Source organism: Dermochelys coriacea, chromosome 8, assembly GCF_009764565.3.
Source record: "Dermochelys coriacea isolate rDerCor1 chromosome 8, rDerCor1.pri.v4, whole genome shotgun sequence".
Classification (NCBI taxonomy): domain Eukaryota; kingdom Metazoa; phylum Chordata; order Testudines; family Dermochelyidae; genus Dermochelys; species Dermochelys coriacea.
Window position 1 is genome coordinate 91691639 of NC_050075.1, and position 14820 is coordinate 91706458.

The 14820-nt window shown below is 39.9% G+C and overlaps 2 protein-coding genes across 7 annotated transcripts in view; one reads left to right on the forward strand and one right to left on the reverse strand.

Annotated features, from left to right (window-relative positions):
- The window catches only part of DOCK7 (dedicator of cytokinesis 7), a 144084-nt gene that overhangs the window by 56704 nt on the left and 72560 nt on the right, over positions 1 to 14820 (forward strand). The gene's annotated exons all lie outside the window — the stretch shown is intronic.
- On the reverse strand, positions 1530 to 10878 carry ANGPTL3 (angiopoietin like 3). Its single transcript, XM_038413323.2, has 7 exons — positions 10319 to 10878; positions 9079 to 9189; positions 8084 to 8201; positions 7250 to 7363; positions 5959 to 6054; positions 3970 to 4242; positions 1530 to 3069 (listed from the first exon to the last, which is right to left on the reverse strand). The coding sequence occupies exons 1-7, from the start codon at positions 10811 to 10813 to the stop codon at positions 2888 to 2890; spliced, it is 1389 nt and encodes a 462-aa protein (XP_038269251.1). The 5' UTR covers positions 10814 to 10878; the 3' UTR covers positions 1530 to 2887.

The window sequence follows — 14820 nt, forward strand, 5'->3', positions numbered from 1 at the left end:
AGGAGTTGAACTCTTGGGCTCTTTTGCTAGAAGTAGCTAGTGCTGAAGTCCATTGAAGGTGTGTCTAAACTGCAGGTCTGACACATTTTAGCCCAATCCCATCCTACAATCCATACATAAAACCCTTGACACTTGTATTTAAGTCCTCAGAATATATGCATGCTGGCTTGACCAGGAGTATAGGTACCCAATAACTATGTCTTACTGAAATTTGTATCTCAGCCCACTCACTTTGCAATGAGGATGAAACTAAAGCATGTGTTGCTGAGGTCATGTTTGAATAGGCCGCCAGTGCTGTCCCACAATTCCCATGGCCTGTATGTTCTAGCCTTTCTACAGACCCAACTTCCTGCTCCACAGGGGCAGGACATCGCTCATTGCTTTTTTCCGGATGTTTGGCAGTCTTCTGTGTATCTAGTGACTGGGGCTTAACAGGAAGTAATGACTTTTCTTGACTGGGAAAGTGAATTGGTTTGTATCTATGAATTAGTCTATTACAGGTGTGGCCAACCTGAGCCTGAGGAGGAGCCAGAATTTACCAATGTACGTTGCCAAAGAGCCACAGTCATACGTCAGCAGCCCCCAGCAGCTCCACCCCCTGCTCCCAGCACCTCCTGCCCACTGGCTGCCCTGTCGATCAACACCTCCTCCTCCCTCCCCGAAGCTCCTCATCAGCTGTTTCATGGTGTTCAGCAGGCTCGGAGGGGGGACGAGGAGCCAGAGCATAGCAGGCTCAGGGGAGGGGGCGGGGCCTGTGCAGAGCCAAGGGTTAAGCAGTGAGCACCCCCCGGCACATTGGAAAGTTGGCGCCTGTAGCTCCAGCCCAGAAGTCGGTGCCTATACAAGGAGCAGCATATTCATTTCTGAAGAGCCGCAGGTGGCTCAGGAGCCCCAGGTTGGCCAGTCCTGGTCTATTAGCAGTGAAAAAACCCAATTCCAGATCATTGAAGTTGGAGGGCTTCAAAGTACAGTCTAATTAGCTGCACAGTAGATCTATCACTCAGGCATTGTTACAAGGGGCAAGACAGGAGACTGAGGATTCCTGGGGGTAGGGTGGAACAGCTGGTGGGAAAAACTGGTGAGACAGCTCTGCTGTTTCTTGTCTTCCATGGATGCTGGCAGGCAGGGACTTGAGATTTGCACAGAGGATAAGCAGCCCCTTTAATGCTTGGTCTACACTGGGGGTGGGGGGAATCGATCTAAGATGCGCAACTTCAGCTACGAGACTAGAGTAGCTGAAGTCGACATATCTTAGCTCGACTTAGAATCACTTACTTCGCATCCTCGCGGTGCGGGATCGACAGCCGCCGCTCCCCCGTTGACTCCGCTTCCGCCTCTCGCCGTGGTGGAGTTCCGGAGCTGACGGCAGAGTGATCGGGGATTGATTTATCGTGTCTACACTAGACGTGATAAATCGATACCCGATAGATTGATCACTACCTGTCAATCCGGTGGGTAGTGTAGACGTGGCCTAAGACTTCTTTTATTCATGTTACATATTAGTTTCTTTTTGGAAATTTTCTTTATTGATTTTTAAAGTATCATACAAATAACTGAACATTTCCAGGACATCAGTACAAATGTGCAGTTTCTCTTGCTTGATTATCTTACTTTGATTGTAATGAGTGCATTTCAACAGCATCAGACCTCTAATTAAATTAATTAGTGCATTGTTTCTCTGAAATTTGCTAATTAATTCAACCTTGTTTTCCTTTTGACAAAACATAGTTTAAAAAGGAGGGTTTTATTAATGGTGACAAATGTTAAAATGCTACAAAATTCATACAGTACAGTTTTTAGGTAAGATAGAAAAGTCAATATGACTCAAAATAATCACATTCTATGGCTCCTATCATGCAAACACTTACAGGCACGCCTAACTGTAAATATGTGAATAGTCCCACCGATTTTGGGGGTTTGAGTAAATGTATGCAAATATGTGTTTGCAGGATTGGGACTGAAGGTCCTGCAGGATCTTATAGTCCTTACCAATGTGATTAGTTGAGTTGCACCATTGACGTCAGTGGGATTTCTTGCATAGGTACAGGTTGCAGGATTGGTTTCTATTTATATTAAAGGCAATCAGTCTGTTTCAAACACAGCACTTTGTCCATTTGATTCCATAAATAAGGTATACCAAAAGGTAATTTAAGGGCCTGATTCAAAGCCAGTTTAAATCCATGCAAAAAACTAACGGCAGTCTTTGGATCAGGCCCTAAGAATTATTCTACAAAGTGTAATATAAAAGGTTATTCTGGATTTCCAGATGTGCTGTTTTCATAGTTGCATGAGCACAACAATGAATATTTGGCTCAAGATACATAGCTGGATGTTCACATTTAAATACATAGTACCATAAAATGCAGAATTATCTGCCAATTCATTCATGCATAGACACATTCCAAGACTATAGTACTTGAGTCTAACATGAAAGTAATTTACTTTATAAAGTAAAATCTTTTTTGTTCTTCAAAACTAATACTTGCATGTTTTCTGTAGAATTCTGTCAGTCTGTTATTTTTATTGAAACATTTTGAGTATTCTCCTCTACATAATCCTGAAATGATTGTCATTGGCCTGAAAATTCTTGTCCGCATGCAATACAGTCTGCCAAAATATCAAAACCACATCCAGTTTCTAGGCACCAGTGTTCAAAGGTGGGGATGCGTAAGTAGTTTTGAGCTTGAAATATATTTATATTGGAAAAAATAATACTTTCAAAATATACCATAAGACCATAGTAGACTCCTCCTTGTTGTATCATTGAGTAGTATGGAATACTGTATATGTAATGCCTTGTATTTGGGCATTCAGCCCTGATTATTAGTTCATATTATGTTTAATATTCAGTGAATATGTGTTCAATTAAACACTTCAGAATGAGGGTTCACTCAAAACTTTCTAAATCCGTAGGATGTATCATCAGCTTGGTTGACTTGATCAAATAGAATCTTCCTTTCTGAGGCTTCCAGTATATTCCTCGTCTCCTTTCTAGTTTTCCTTCTGATCTTGGTTTGATATATTTTCCATTCAGATTGGTTTCCCCACATGCTCTGTGCCACCAGCCACCTAAAAACAATATTTTGGTCATTTAGTCCAAATTTTACTTTTCCTGTTTGACGTCAGAAGGCTAGTCACTGATTTGGACAGCATTTTCAAAGTGAGGCTTCTCTAGGCCTGATCCAAATCCCATTGAGATTTTTGTTTTTTTGTTTTATAAATGTGTAGGAAAATTCTACCTTTGTCCTAGATATATCGATCAGTTTTGAGGTGAATGTGACTTATTTTGTATATTTTAGAGCGCTTTAGAACCAAAATCAGGCTTTAAATGGAAACTCGGCTGCAGGCTTAACTATAGTCTGCTGCATATGATAGAGTGGAATTAATATCCAGTCCATCTTCTGTTGTGTGCAAGAAGGGATTATATGTAGGCTGGGCACTGGACTAGGACCCAGTACATGGGAGGTGAACTCCTGGCTCTATTGAAGTCTGTGGCAAAATTCCTATTGACTTAAATGAACAAGGAACTCACCCTTGAGTTCCATTTCTGTCTCTGCTACTAATTCACTCTATGACCTTGAGCAAGTCACTTAGCATTTCTGTGCTTCAGTTTTCCCCATGTGTGAAATGGGATAATAATGCTCAAGTGGTGACTTAGGACTCTGAAATCTGTGGACAAAAAGCACTATATAAGTGCTGATAATTATTATTTTATTTTATGTTCTTCATTTGCAGGAAAGAGGTTTTGTGAACTAGTCTTTTCAGTCTCTAACATCCATGACAGCTGAGCATTTTAGGTAGATTCCCAATAATTCATAAAAAGAAAAGGAGTACTTGTGGCACCTTAGAGACTAACAAATTTATTAGAGCATAAGCTTTCGTGAGCTACAGCTCACTTCATCGGATGCATGAAGTTGTATCTAATGTAACAAAGGAACTGGAATTTTAATGTACTTCGAATACTGGTACCTGAATATCTTTCTGGACAGTTTAAATCTCTCTTTGTAGCATTGTCATGATCCATCAAAGAGAACTTCAGTTTTGTTTGTTCAGGCAGTGCGTTGGGAATATTTCCTGAGATCTCTGAAAGATGAAGTGTGTAGTCTGTTTCCGGACTTCCCAGGGTGAATGTGTACTCGACGTAACGTTTATTATCTTTCCAGTCTTTCAGCTCAATATGTAAAATGTAGTCAGCTTGGTTAGCAATGGAATAAAACTTCGCTAGTCCCAACCAAAATTCCCCTGCAAGGACAGGTTGCATGAATATCATTAGTATGGAGTTAAGACAGAGCACAATTATTTAAAAAGGTTTATTCATTGCTTTAATTAAATCAATAGTATGAGTCTTGGGAACTCTTGATCTTTTCAGAGAGTCTCCTGAAACATTCTTTTTGTTTACATCTTTTTAATTACACACTCGTGATCAATAAAAACTAGATATATAAATTAAATGCAACCTCTCCTAATTTTCACAGCGCTTGTAAAGGACTGCAGGGGGGACTCCAGACATTTAAAAAAAAATACGTAACTGAAACAGTATGATAAGTGAAGCAAGTGGCATATATAAAACTTAATTGTACTGGAAATGGATTTCACTTGTGGTTGTGGTGGGGGGCCTACATTGGGATTTTGATGCCCTTATATATATTAAAAAAAAAAAAAGATTTAATTTGAGTAGTTTTTCTCCTTCATGGTCTTTTTGATAGTTGAACATATTGTTTAGCAAAATATGAATCAGCTTCTTATTACGTCTAGTGCTGATCTCCGTGCAAAAAAATACTGCCAAATGTGAATGCCTCACAAGCAAGGTACCCACGTACATTTCAAGGAACAAAGGACAAACTCTTTTGAAAAAATAGAGGACAATACTTTAAGAAGCAGCACTCCACCTTTTACATTCATGTTAGAAAATCCTTCACAGGCCACAGTCATACATTGGTATCTCTGTATACTTGTATGATCCTTTGCATGAATTTTTCTGATCTATGGAACAAAATGCACCCTATATTGATAAGGGATGTGGGAATTCTACACCAAGTAAGGCACATTTCTTAAAATAAGAGTTGAGAATCCTCCTGCATGAGAAAATGCTTGCCTCAGTCCTATTTACTGCTCCAACACCAGAGGGAGGAATAGAACAACTCTTCACTGTTGCAGATCTGAAAGAAAGCAATAGTTGATATCCTGCTGCTATCTACCCACTGCTCTGTGCCCAGCCTGGGAAATTGGTGGCTTGAATCTGCCACCTGAGTTCTGCCACAGTGAGTCATTTTTCTGTAAAAGGAGAATCAAATAATTTTAAATAGATGCATAGAAAAATCTGTTGGATAGGCAAGCTGTTAGCCAATGCTTGGCATTAAAAGTGGTCTTAGAGTTGATGAATAACTAATATAAACATGGGTGTTTCCTCACCATTCACATGCCAGGTAGGATGATTGGCTGCCAATGATCGGGAGACTGGACGTGTAGAGAGGAAAATACTGTCTAGTCTAATGGTGTCTTGAGCTTGAACAATTGATGTGGTGGTGGTGTTTAAAGTAAACATGGTGGGAGGAAGAAGTGCTGCTTACTTTGCTGGTGTTTACTGTGTATTTCTTGTGTTCTTGTGGTTGGAAATCTGTGTCAAGGAAACCTAAAACTTTGGATGGGGAACTTGAAAAGGGCAGAATCTAAATAAATAAAATAACATTTGAAATAAGTCTTTTTGGTCTTGATTTAGCAAAGCTCTTGAGCACATGTTTAAGGGTAAGCACATGCTTAAGTGCTTTGCTGAATTCAGGGCTTTATATTTCCTGGTATGCAATAGATAGTGTCTCACATTAGCTATGTGAGCTGCTCAGACTGGCTTGCTTGTTTCTGCCTGCTGGTGTGTGAATGCACTAGATTCATTGAAGATTCCAGCATTTGAAAGCAGCTAACAACCTATAAAAAATGAAGGAGTAAAAACAATGCCTTTACCCTTGAGATCACCAAAACCATTTGCATAGCTCTCCCAGGTTTGGTTGAAATCTAGTGATCCATTGACTCTGTTTTGAACGACTGTCCATGAGCTGTCTGTGAATGACAAAGGGAAAGAAACCATCAGCCTGTTAGGTCATTTTAAGCATTTGTTTGGACTTTGACAAGAGTAGAGCAATAGATAAAAAGAGAAATTAATTGTTCCATGTTAGTAGCTTTGCTGGGCATTTTATAAATACCATTTACAATCAACAAAATTCTCTAAAGTGGTAGCTCTTGACTGCTTAGGATATTTTGCTAACATTCATATAAAGCGTGACTGATTTTTTGTTTTGTTTTTTGTAGTAACCAGGTCATGACATCCTCATCTGACCCAGATACAACAAACATGTTTAATTATGACCCTTCAGTGACTTCTTTTCACAATGAAACCACAGGCTAACTATGTTTGCATCAGTGTATTCTTAGAAATGCTAGGTAGCTGTGCCAGAGATCAGGGAGCCAAGAGGGCACTTACATAGAGCAGCACTGCCAGTGTGAGAGGCACCGTGCTGTGGTCTGATACAATGGGAGGAAGAACAACTGGCCAAACTGGTGATACACATGATTGAGTACCACAAAATAACAGCATTATGACTTCATTATAGGAAGACAAGCAGATACCAGCGTAGGCTGCTAGCAAAGATATACCATCGGTAGTTGCCATAGTTATTATTCATGTATCAACCATTGTGCATGGACACAATCCTTGTTTAGATCCAACATGGTCACTGACTGGTGACAAACTAATTGAAATGTGATAGCATGGAAGGGCCTGATAAACTCCTGGCAGTTCTGTACTCCGGAATAACCTTATAAAGAATGTGTGTCAAACTATTTAAAGCATAACTACTGTTAGCTGGCTATGCTGAGTGTTATGCAATTAACTGGTTTAATTTAGAAAAGTTACTAGTTGTTTGTAATACAGTGTTAGTAATTGTTGCTTTTTAGTGGTCATTTGACTGAAGGGATGAAAAGCTATTTCCCGTAGATACTAATGGATTTGCCTCTTGCTTATAGTGAAGAATGGACTGAACAAAGAGTGGAAGTGATTTCTTCAATTCTCTGTGGTATTTTGATAAGTAGGGACGAATTCAGAATGCCACTGGTTGCAGTCAGCTTTATAATAGATGACAACCTTTTGGGTAGTCTGCTGTAAGTTTGTATACATTTTAGGGCAGTAAGCACAGTACAGTTTATCAGTAAACTGATAAAGGAAGAATTCTACTGCTTCTAGCATAGCTGGTCTTACCAGATTTCATTTCACAGTAGACATTAAAAGCTTCAGATCCGTTGGGCTTAATAGAGTAAATGCCACTGGTCCGTTCACCTCTCTTATAAAGGGCAGTGCAATCAGTAGCAACACCTGGAATAGCAATAATTAAAGAATTACAAATATCTTTTTGCAGTTAAGAAGCCTGAAGGACAGAATCCAACATTGCAGAGGTAGTTGCCTTTTTTGAGCCTCTTGGAACAAAACAGAAGCTGTAATAGTTAGTTCAGTGGGAGTGTTCTTTTATGACGGTTCCTTCTGTGAAATGGGCAAATTAGATTCTGAGGGCTAAAAATTACGTCAGAGGAAAAGTGGCCAACTAGCTGTTGGACAGCTGGTGTTTGCTCAATTAGGCAAGGTTTCAATTTAGATAATCTTACAAAAGGGATAGTCTAAGAACAGACTGTTGGACATAATGACTTTTTTTTCTCCACAAAGTTCTAATCGTGGTTGTTTGAATTATACTGAATTCCCAAACGTTACTATTGCTGAAGTCTAAAAATGCTGATCAGCTTAAAAAATCTAATCCAAGTCCTGTCAATCCAAGTCTCAGTCCATTTCCCAGTGGACAAATGCCTGCATCATCAAAACTGACAATAAAGGTACTGCCTTGTATGTGTGATACAAAATGTAACCCAAAGAAAGGCCAGAGACTGAATTGCCTACCAAGACAGTGGTAGAAGAAACTAGAAAAAGAAAGGTAAAAACCTCCTGTATCTGACCATTTAACAGTGAGCACATGCATGCACACATATGCACTACTGCAAACACAATGGGTTATACAGTCATACCTAAAGCATTATATGATCTTACCATTGAATTCCTGAACTGGAGCTGTGGAATTATGTGAAGGAAGGGGAATGGTCTTTGGTTCAGTTTGCTTCAGAGAAAATGAACTCTCTGTGTTTTCTTGGAAACTTGTATTGATTAGCTGAAAAAAAGCATATTTATGTCTTATTGATCTCCCAAGCATCTTGGAATTATAATCAAAAGTCATATACTTAGTTCAACAATCCAAGGTACTGTATCCATTTTTATTATCAATTTAATCTTTCAAAGTAATCAGTGTATAATATGTAAAGTGTTTTATAAATATTCCTGGAGATTTTGAATATATTAATGCTAACATGCATCTTTGAAACTCATGTTTTGTCTATGAAACTCGTTCACTGAGATAAGCTGCCAATTTGCTTAGCTGTCCATTTGACATGTATTTTGATTGGTGGATGGACTTAACTTGGTCCTTAAATAACACCACTCAGACAACTAGTCCCAACCTCTAGAGAGTTTACGGAGAGTTTGGGCCCTGCACTAAAAACTCTTTTCTTTTGGGGCCTGCTCTGAGGAGTCAAATTAAATATGAGCATGTCAATTTCTAAACCGTGTCAGTTGTTACCACAGCTGTGGTAACAGAGGTTAAACATTTTAGTGCAGAGATATGGTGCTGTGTTGAAATAAATATAGCAGCAGAGAGGAGGAAAAAGAGAAAATCACTTAACGTTGGGAAGTAGGAGAAAGGAAAGAGTAGGAAAAACAGTGAGATTGGTAATTAGAGAATTAAACAAAATTTAAAAAGTTACATGCCCCACTTGGGTTTTATGGTCCATGGTGCAGAGCTTTATACTCAGCATTCTTGTGCCCTAAGCCCCAACCACGTACCACATCATTTAACAGTTGCACACCCATAAAAAGATTGTGTCCCAAGATTTGCATTTTGGCTTATGGGGTTATTTTCCCCCCTAGGTATCTCGGACAATCAGAATGAATTCTGGAAAGGAGAAGTGTATTCCGATAACTAGTTCCTCTACCTTTTCTTCCAGCTCCTTTATTTGATTGTGCTGTTTATCAAGTTGTGCATGCTGTTCTTGTACAACTTTGAGAAGTTGCCTAATGTCGTTGTCCTGTTGCTGTACAAAATTCTGGAGGGAAAAAAAGTGGAACTTCATCAAAGCCAGCTTTCATTCTGTGTTTGAAAGATCAGATTAATGCCTTAGCAAAAGTAGCCTTCAACCAACCTTTTTTTATTGGTGTCAGTTTTTAAAGGCAAAACCATTGCACAATGGTCATCGTTTTCCTTTATTTTGCCTTCCCTGTCCTGCCTTGTGAGGTAGAATCCTCTCTTTTCCTCTGCAATGAGTATCTACACCAATTTTGGATCAAATTATGTAGCTCTTGCTTGAGCAAAACTGCTGTCAGCTTCAGAGGCCTTCATTTGGCCCTTTATTTCAAACACTTTAATTCCACTCTGTAGGTGATTCAAAGAATGAATTTTTGTGGAGCTGTCTTGTGTTTTTAATTGAACTATATAAATAACACATACCACTAGGCCAGTAGAGAGGAAGGATGTTCCAGTGGTTAGGCCTTGGAAGACCTGGGTTAATTTCCCTGCTGTGCCATGTGCTTCCTGTGTGACCTTGGGCAAATCACCTAGCTTTTCTGTGCCTCGGTTCCCGTCTGTAAACTGCAGATAATGACACTGCCTTAACTCCTAGAGGTGTTGTGGGGATAAATATATTGAAGACTGTGAGGTGCTCAGGTGCTATGGTAATGGGGGCCATATAAGTACCATAGATATATAGCCCCTCTTTAACGTTTATTTTTAAAATAAATGTTTCTAAATTTTAACATTAAACCTATCAGAATTCACATAGACCACCATTTTGCAATGAGCTGTATTGTGCTGTAGTTTTGTTAATCTGATTTCCAAGGGTTTTACCACTATGCTTTAGTGTACTTTGAAATTGATTTTTTTTTTAAGCACAAAGCAAAATATGTAGAGCCATATCATTCCATCTGTTTTCAGCATATTTCCTCACTGATTTCTTTGGGGATTTATGCTTTAAAATTGATGACATTTCAGTAAGACACTTGAATTGATTTCTGCAAGACTTATTCTCCAGATTCATATACAAAGCTTATTTCTCAAAGTACATATTACTGCTTCTAGAAATATGTGGAGGAAACATGGCTTTCTGAGCATCACTCCCTAAAATAGGATCCTGATTTACTTTGGCTTTCTACCCTCTGGGTTTCCTCAATTCTACTTACTTTGAGTGAAGTCATTTCTTTCAGTTCTTGAACTTCAGGCTGGATGTGGACTAATTTAATTACTTTCTCTTCCAGCCCCCCTACTTTCTCTTGAAGCTGGATCTTGTCTTGTAATAGGTCTTCAATCTTTGAGTTCAGCTCCAGGGATATATTCCTTATCTCTTCGTTGTTGGCCTGCAATCTGGAAGTTGTTTTTCTGAGTTCTTCTTCTTCTACCTTGATTTCATTGGTTTGCAGTGAGAGCTCATAAAAAGACTTGTCAAAAATGTTCAGTTTTTGAAAGATGTCATTCATTTGCCCCTTGGTCTTGTGGACAAAGTCTTTAAGGCCATGCCCAAGCTGGAGAAGCCCATTAGCTAAAATCCGCACATCATCTAACATGGCAAATCTTGAGTTTGGCTCAGGAGGTGCAGAATCAAAGGAAGAGTGGTCTTTGTCAATTCTACTTGAAATAGCACAAGGGGCAATGAAAAGAAAGATGAGGGCTATTTTCATGGTGTCTGTTTCCAATTTCCTAAGGTAGTTTTGAACAGAGATGTTTTCCCTGGTTATAGCTTTTGCTGTATGATGGTTCTAGGTTAAAGAATTTAGCCTATATATACGCCTGTTCGGTTCAGAACAGGCAAACGGATTAAGTTGATCATTAAACCATGTATAATTGAACTAATGTAACCTCTGTCCTGTCCAGGTTGATATCTGGAAAGATAAACCTGTGTGACCAGCCTGGTGCAGATTAAACAAGTACTTAGATTTCCAATATGCCAGCTATTCTGTTGTTAAAATTATTGGTCAACGTGATGTATTGCTGGATATACACCTTTCTTAACAGGTTCATTTTTTTTGTCATAATCTTGAACTATCGATAAGGGTCTAAATTACAGTGCAAGGGTTCTTTATATTGCCAGAGGAATGTAAAAGGGCCTTAGCATAAATGAGAAGCCATCTCTGTGTTTCAGATTCTGCCCTCTATTGAGGGAGGCGGGACATCCTACAGAAGGGCAATTCACTGAGCCTGACTCTGATCTCACACCACTTTGACACTGGTGTAATTCAACGTACTTCAACTGATTTCCTCCTCAGCTACCCCAGGATAAGTGACAGCAGAACTAGGCACAGTAAATGTAGACTCATTGAGCTTGATTTTCCACTGCCTTGCACCTTCTCTAAGTTCTTTAATACTGTGCGCAGTGGATGTAAAATGCTACCACTGGTGTACGTGAGTGGAGAATTCTGATTTGGCAGATTCACTTTGTAATCATTTTGCACAATTGCACATGACTTCTCAAGGTTCAAGCAGTGGAAATCAGAACCGCTGGGTTTCTGAGGCATCATGTGATCCGGAGGGCAAAGGTTGATGCTCATGATTCCCTAGGAACCTAAAGAAAACTCCAGCAAACCATGAGCCATCTGCATAGGGCGTCTGCCAATCCATGCTAACCCGCTTCCTTGATATCCTCTTCCTGAGTAGCCATGCTACCATTTACCATCCCCTTTATGCCTATGCTGGACAGTCCTCTAAGTGCTGGGAGTGATTTTAGGACGTCGTGAGTTTCAGCAGGAAATTCTGCAGGGGTTTCCATATGTTTGCAGGGAGAATTTGCATGGGTTTGTGAATGACGCAACCGAGAGAAACTTTTCCTGGTTGTAAGGCATGTCTACATTTAAACTGCTACAGCTGTGCCATCATAATGCTTTGGTATAGACACTACCTACGTTGATGGGAGGGGTTCTTCCATCAGCATAGGTAATCCACCTCCCAAGAGATGATAGCTAAGTCTTCTTTTGACTTAGCGAGGTCTACACTTGGAGTTAGACTGGCCTAGCTATGTCTCTCAGAACCGTGGATTTTTCACACCCCTGAGACATGTAGCTATGCCAATGTAAATTCCCAGTGTAGACCAGCCATTAATTTAGCTTGGCTATGCAAAACTCCAAACCATGGGCTTTGAAATGCTGCATTCTAAGGGTGGGTGAGAGGGACAAAGCCGTACTTAGGCTTGGTCTGTACTTGAAAGTTATGTCAGCATAGCTGTGTCAGTCAAGAGTGGGGGGGAAAACCACATCCCCTAACTGGCATAGCTATGCTGACATAATCCCCAATGTAAACAGAGCTGTGTCACTGGAAGAGTGTTTCCATCAGCGTAGCTAACATTGTTTCGGGCAGGTGGTGTTCCTACATGGACAGAAAAACCCTTTCTATTAACACAGGCTGCATCTACACTTTGAAGCTATGCCAGCATAACTATTCCAATTTAGCTATGTTAGTATTGTCTCCATAGTATAGACATACCCTTAGACCTCTAGATCACCCTAAGATCCTTCTCCATGGCCTAGATTTGTCCCTAAATAAATAAAGTTTGGGTATGGGTAGTCTTCCAAGGATGATCTGAAGAAAGTGTTCAGCTTTATGATTGGAATGATTGCCTGCTTTAGAACCAACCAGTTTGCAAGGAGCAATGAAGTTTTGAATTAACAGTGGCTTGTGGTGCAGTGACATACAAATATAGGAAATCTGCCCACGCTGATTATAATGTGCTCTCTAGCACTTTTGGAGGATTTTCAAGGTTTTTCTTTAGAGTGCTGGAGTGGGGAGAGCCTCCTAGTTGCTCAACTTTATTTATTTTTTTATTTGCATATGTGCGCATAATTCTGTGTCAAACAGGAAGGTGTATTTGAAATGAAGTTGTTAACCTGGGCACTGAAGCTCTGCATGATGAAACTTTGGTGACATACAATAAAACATAAAATATTAAGTGGCATGAAAATATTTTAAAATTCTATTGCACAGATTAATAACTAAAGTAATATATTACATCAGAGCAGTAGAAAGCAATAGAAGAGAATCTGGATAAAGTCCATAGTTCTGGGCAGTAGAATTTTATTATAAATTGGCTGGCATATGATAAAAGAAAAAACGAGAAATAATCTGATATAATAGTCAGTACTTCACAGCAGACCACAACCACATTTCTCATAGTATCCCAGGTAGATAATCTTGATGAGACACAACAACCCGGTAGACTTGGGCCCTGCAATGCAGTCTGCTAACAGGAGCCTGCAGTAGGAGACCATGTTTCAGGATTTTGTTTTGGAACAATGCTGAGACAAATCACTAGAAAATGTCATGTGAAAACATTCGTGCAATGACAGGGGGATGAGTGAACAGTCAGCATCACAAGGGGCTGTGAATAATTAGGTATTTGATCCTGAAATGTATCTAAAAAGTCAGTCAAAGAAAAGATTTAAACATCAGGAGGGCAATCCATGGTTTTTAATTCTTTACCCTCAGATATTTTGAGGACTTTGGCCCACTCCTTGGATCTGGTGGAGCTACACTGAGTACAGAACTCAAGTGGGGTAGGGAGTCCAAGACAGCTTTGTGCCACTCTGTGTTCCTCTGGTCTACGGTGCTGCTGGGGGCCAGCCCAGCCCATGGCACAAATGATCTTAACATGTTTTAATTTATAACCAAATTTCCAAAAGATTTCATGTTTAACCTGATGTGACTTTACCCTGCCTGTCTCTTTACCTAATAGAACAAATCACAAAACTGAAAAAATGGCCATCACGAAAGGAATGGCCATCACGGGGGAGAGGGATAGCTCAATGGTTTGAGCATTGGCCTGCTAAACCTAGGGTTGTGAGTTCAATCCTTGAGGGGGCCATTTAGGGATCTGGGGCAAAAATTGGGGATTGGTCCTGCTTTGATCAGGGTGGACTAGATGACCTCCTGAGGTCCCTTCCAACCCTGATATTCTATGATTCTATGAATATAGGTGCATGTATACACACACATGCATCCCTACCTTCCTTCAATGCAAGAGGTTTTTGGATGGTTTGTTTCCTTTTAGTTGATTAGAGCCTGCTTTAAGTCAAATAAAAAATAAGTCAGTGTAAGATATAGAAGGAGCCATTTCTAGCTGAGAGAAGTTTAGCACAGCTCCTAGTAACCATGTCACAAGCAGGTTCTCTTTTGATGTCCCTGGTAAAGTGACAGGCAAGGTCCAGATTCAAGTTTTGGCTGTGGTTATGTGCAGGAGGCATGCACAGTTAGCCCAGCCAGCCAATAATGAAGTCTGTCTGATCACCTGTTGTATGCAGTGTTGCTGTAGCCATGTTGGCCCCAGAATATTAGAGAGACAAGGTGGGTGGGGGAGGTCATATCCAGTAAAAGATATGATCTTACCCACCTTGTCTCTCTGGTCACTTGTTGTCAGACGTAACAAACAGTGGAGTTTTTTCAGTGTGAAAGGACATTGGAAACAAGGACTTTATTTTTGGTCATTTGTGCCTAATAATTTCACCTCTGTTCGTCCCATTCCCTCTGCTGTGCATTGATGTTCTAGAATTCCACTGAAATCAAAACAATGTGTCTTGATGGACAAAGTATTGTGGTGGCATTGAAGGTGTATTTGGCCAACATATTCAACATGTTAAGTAGCAACATAGAAGTTAAGTAGTTTGTAATTTATTGAATGGTTTAGTATTTCCCTGAGAGAATG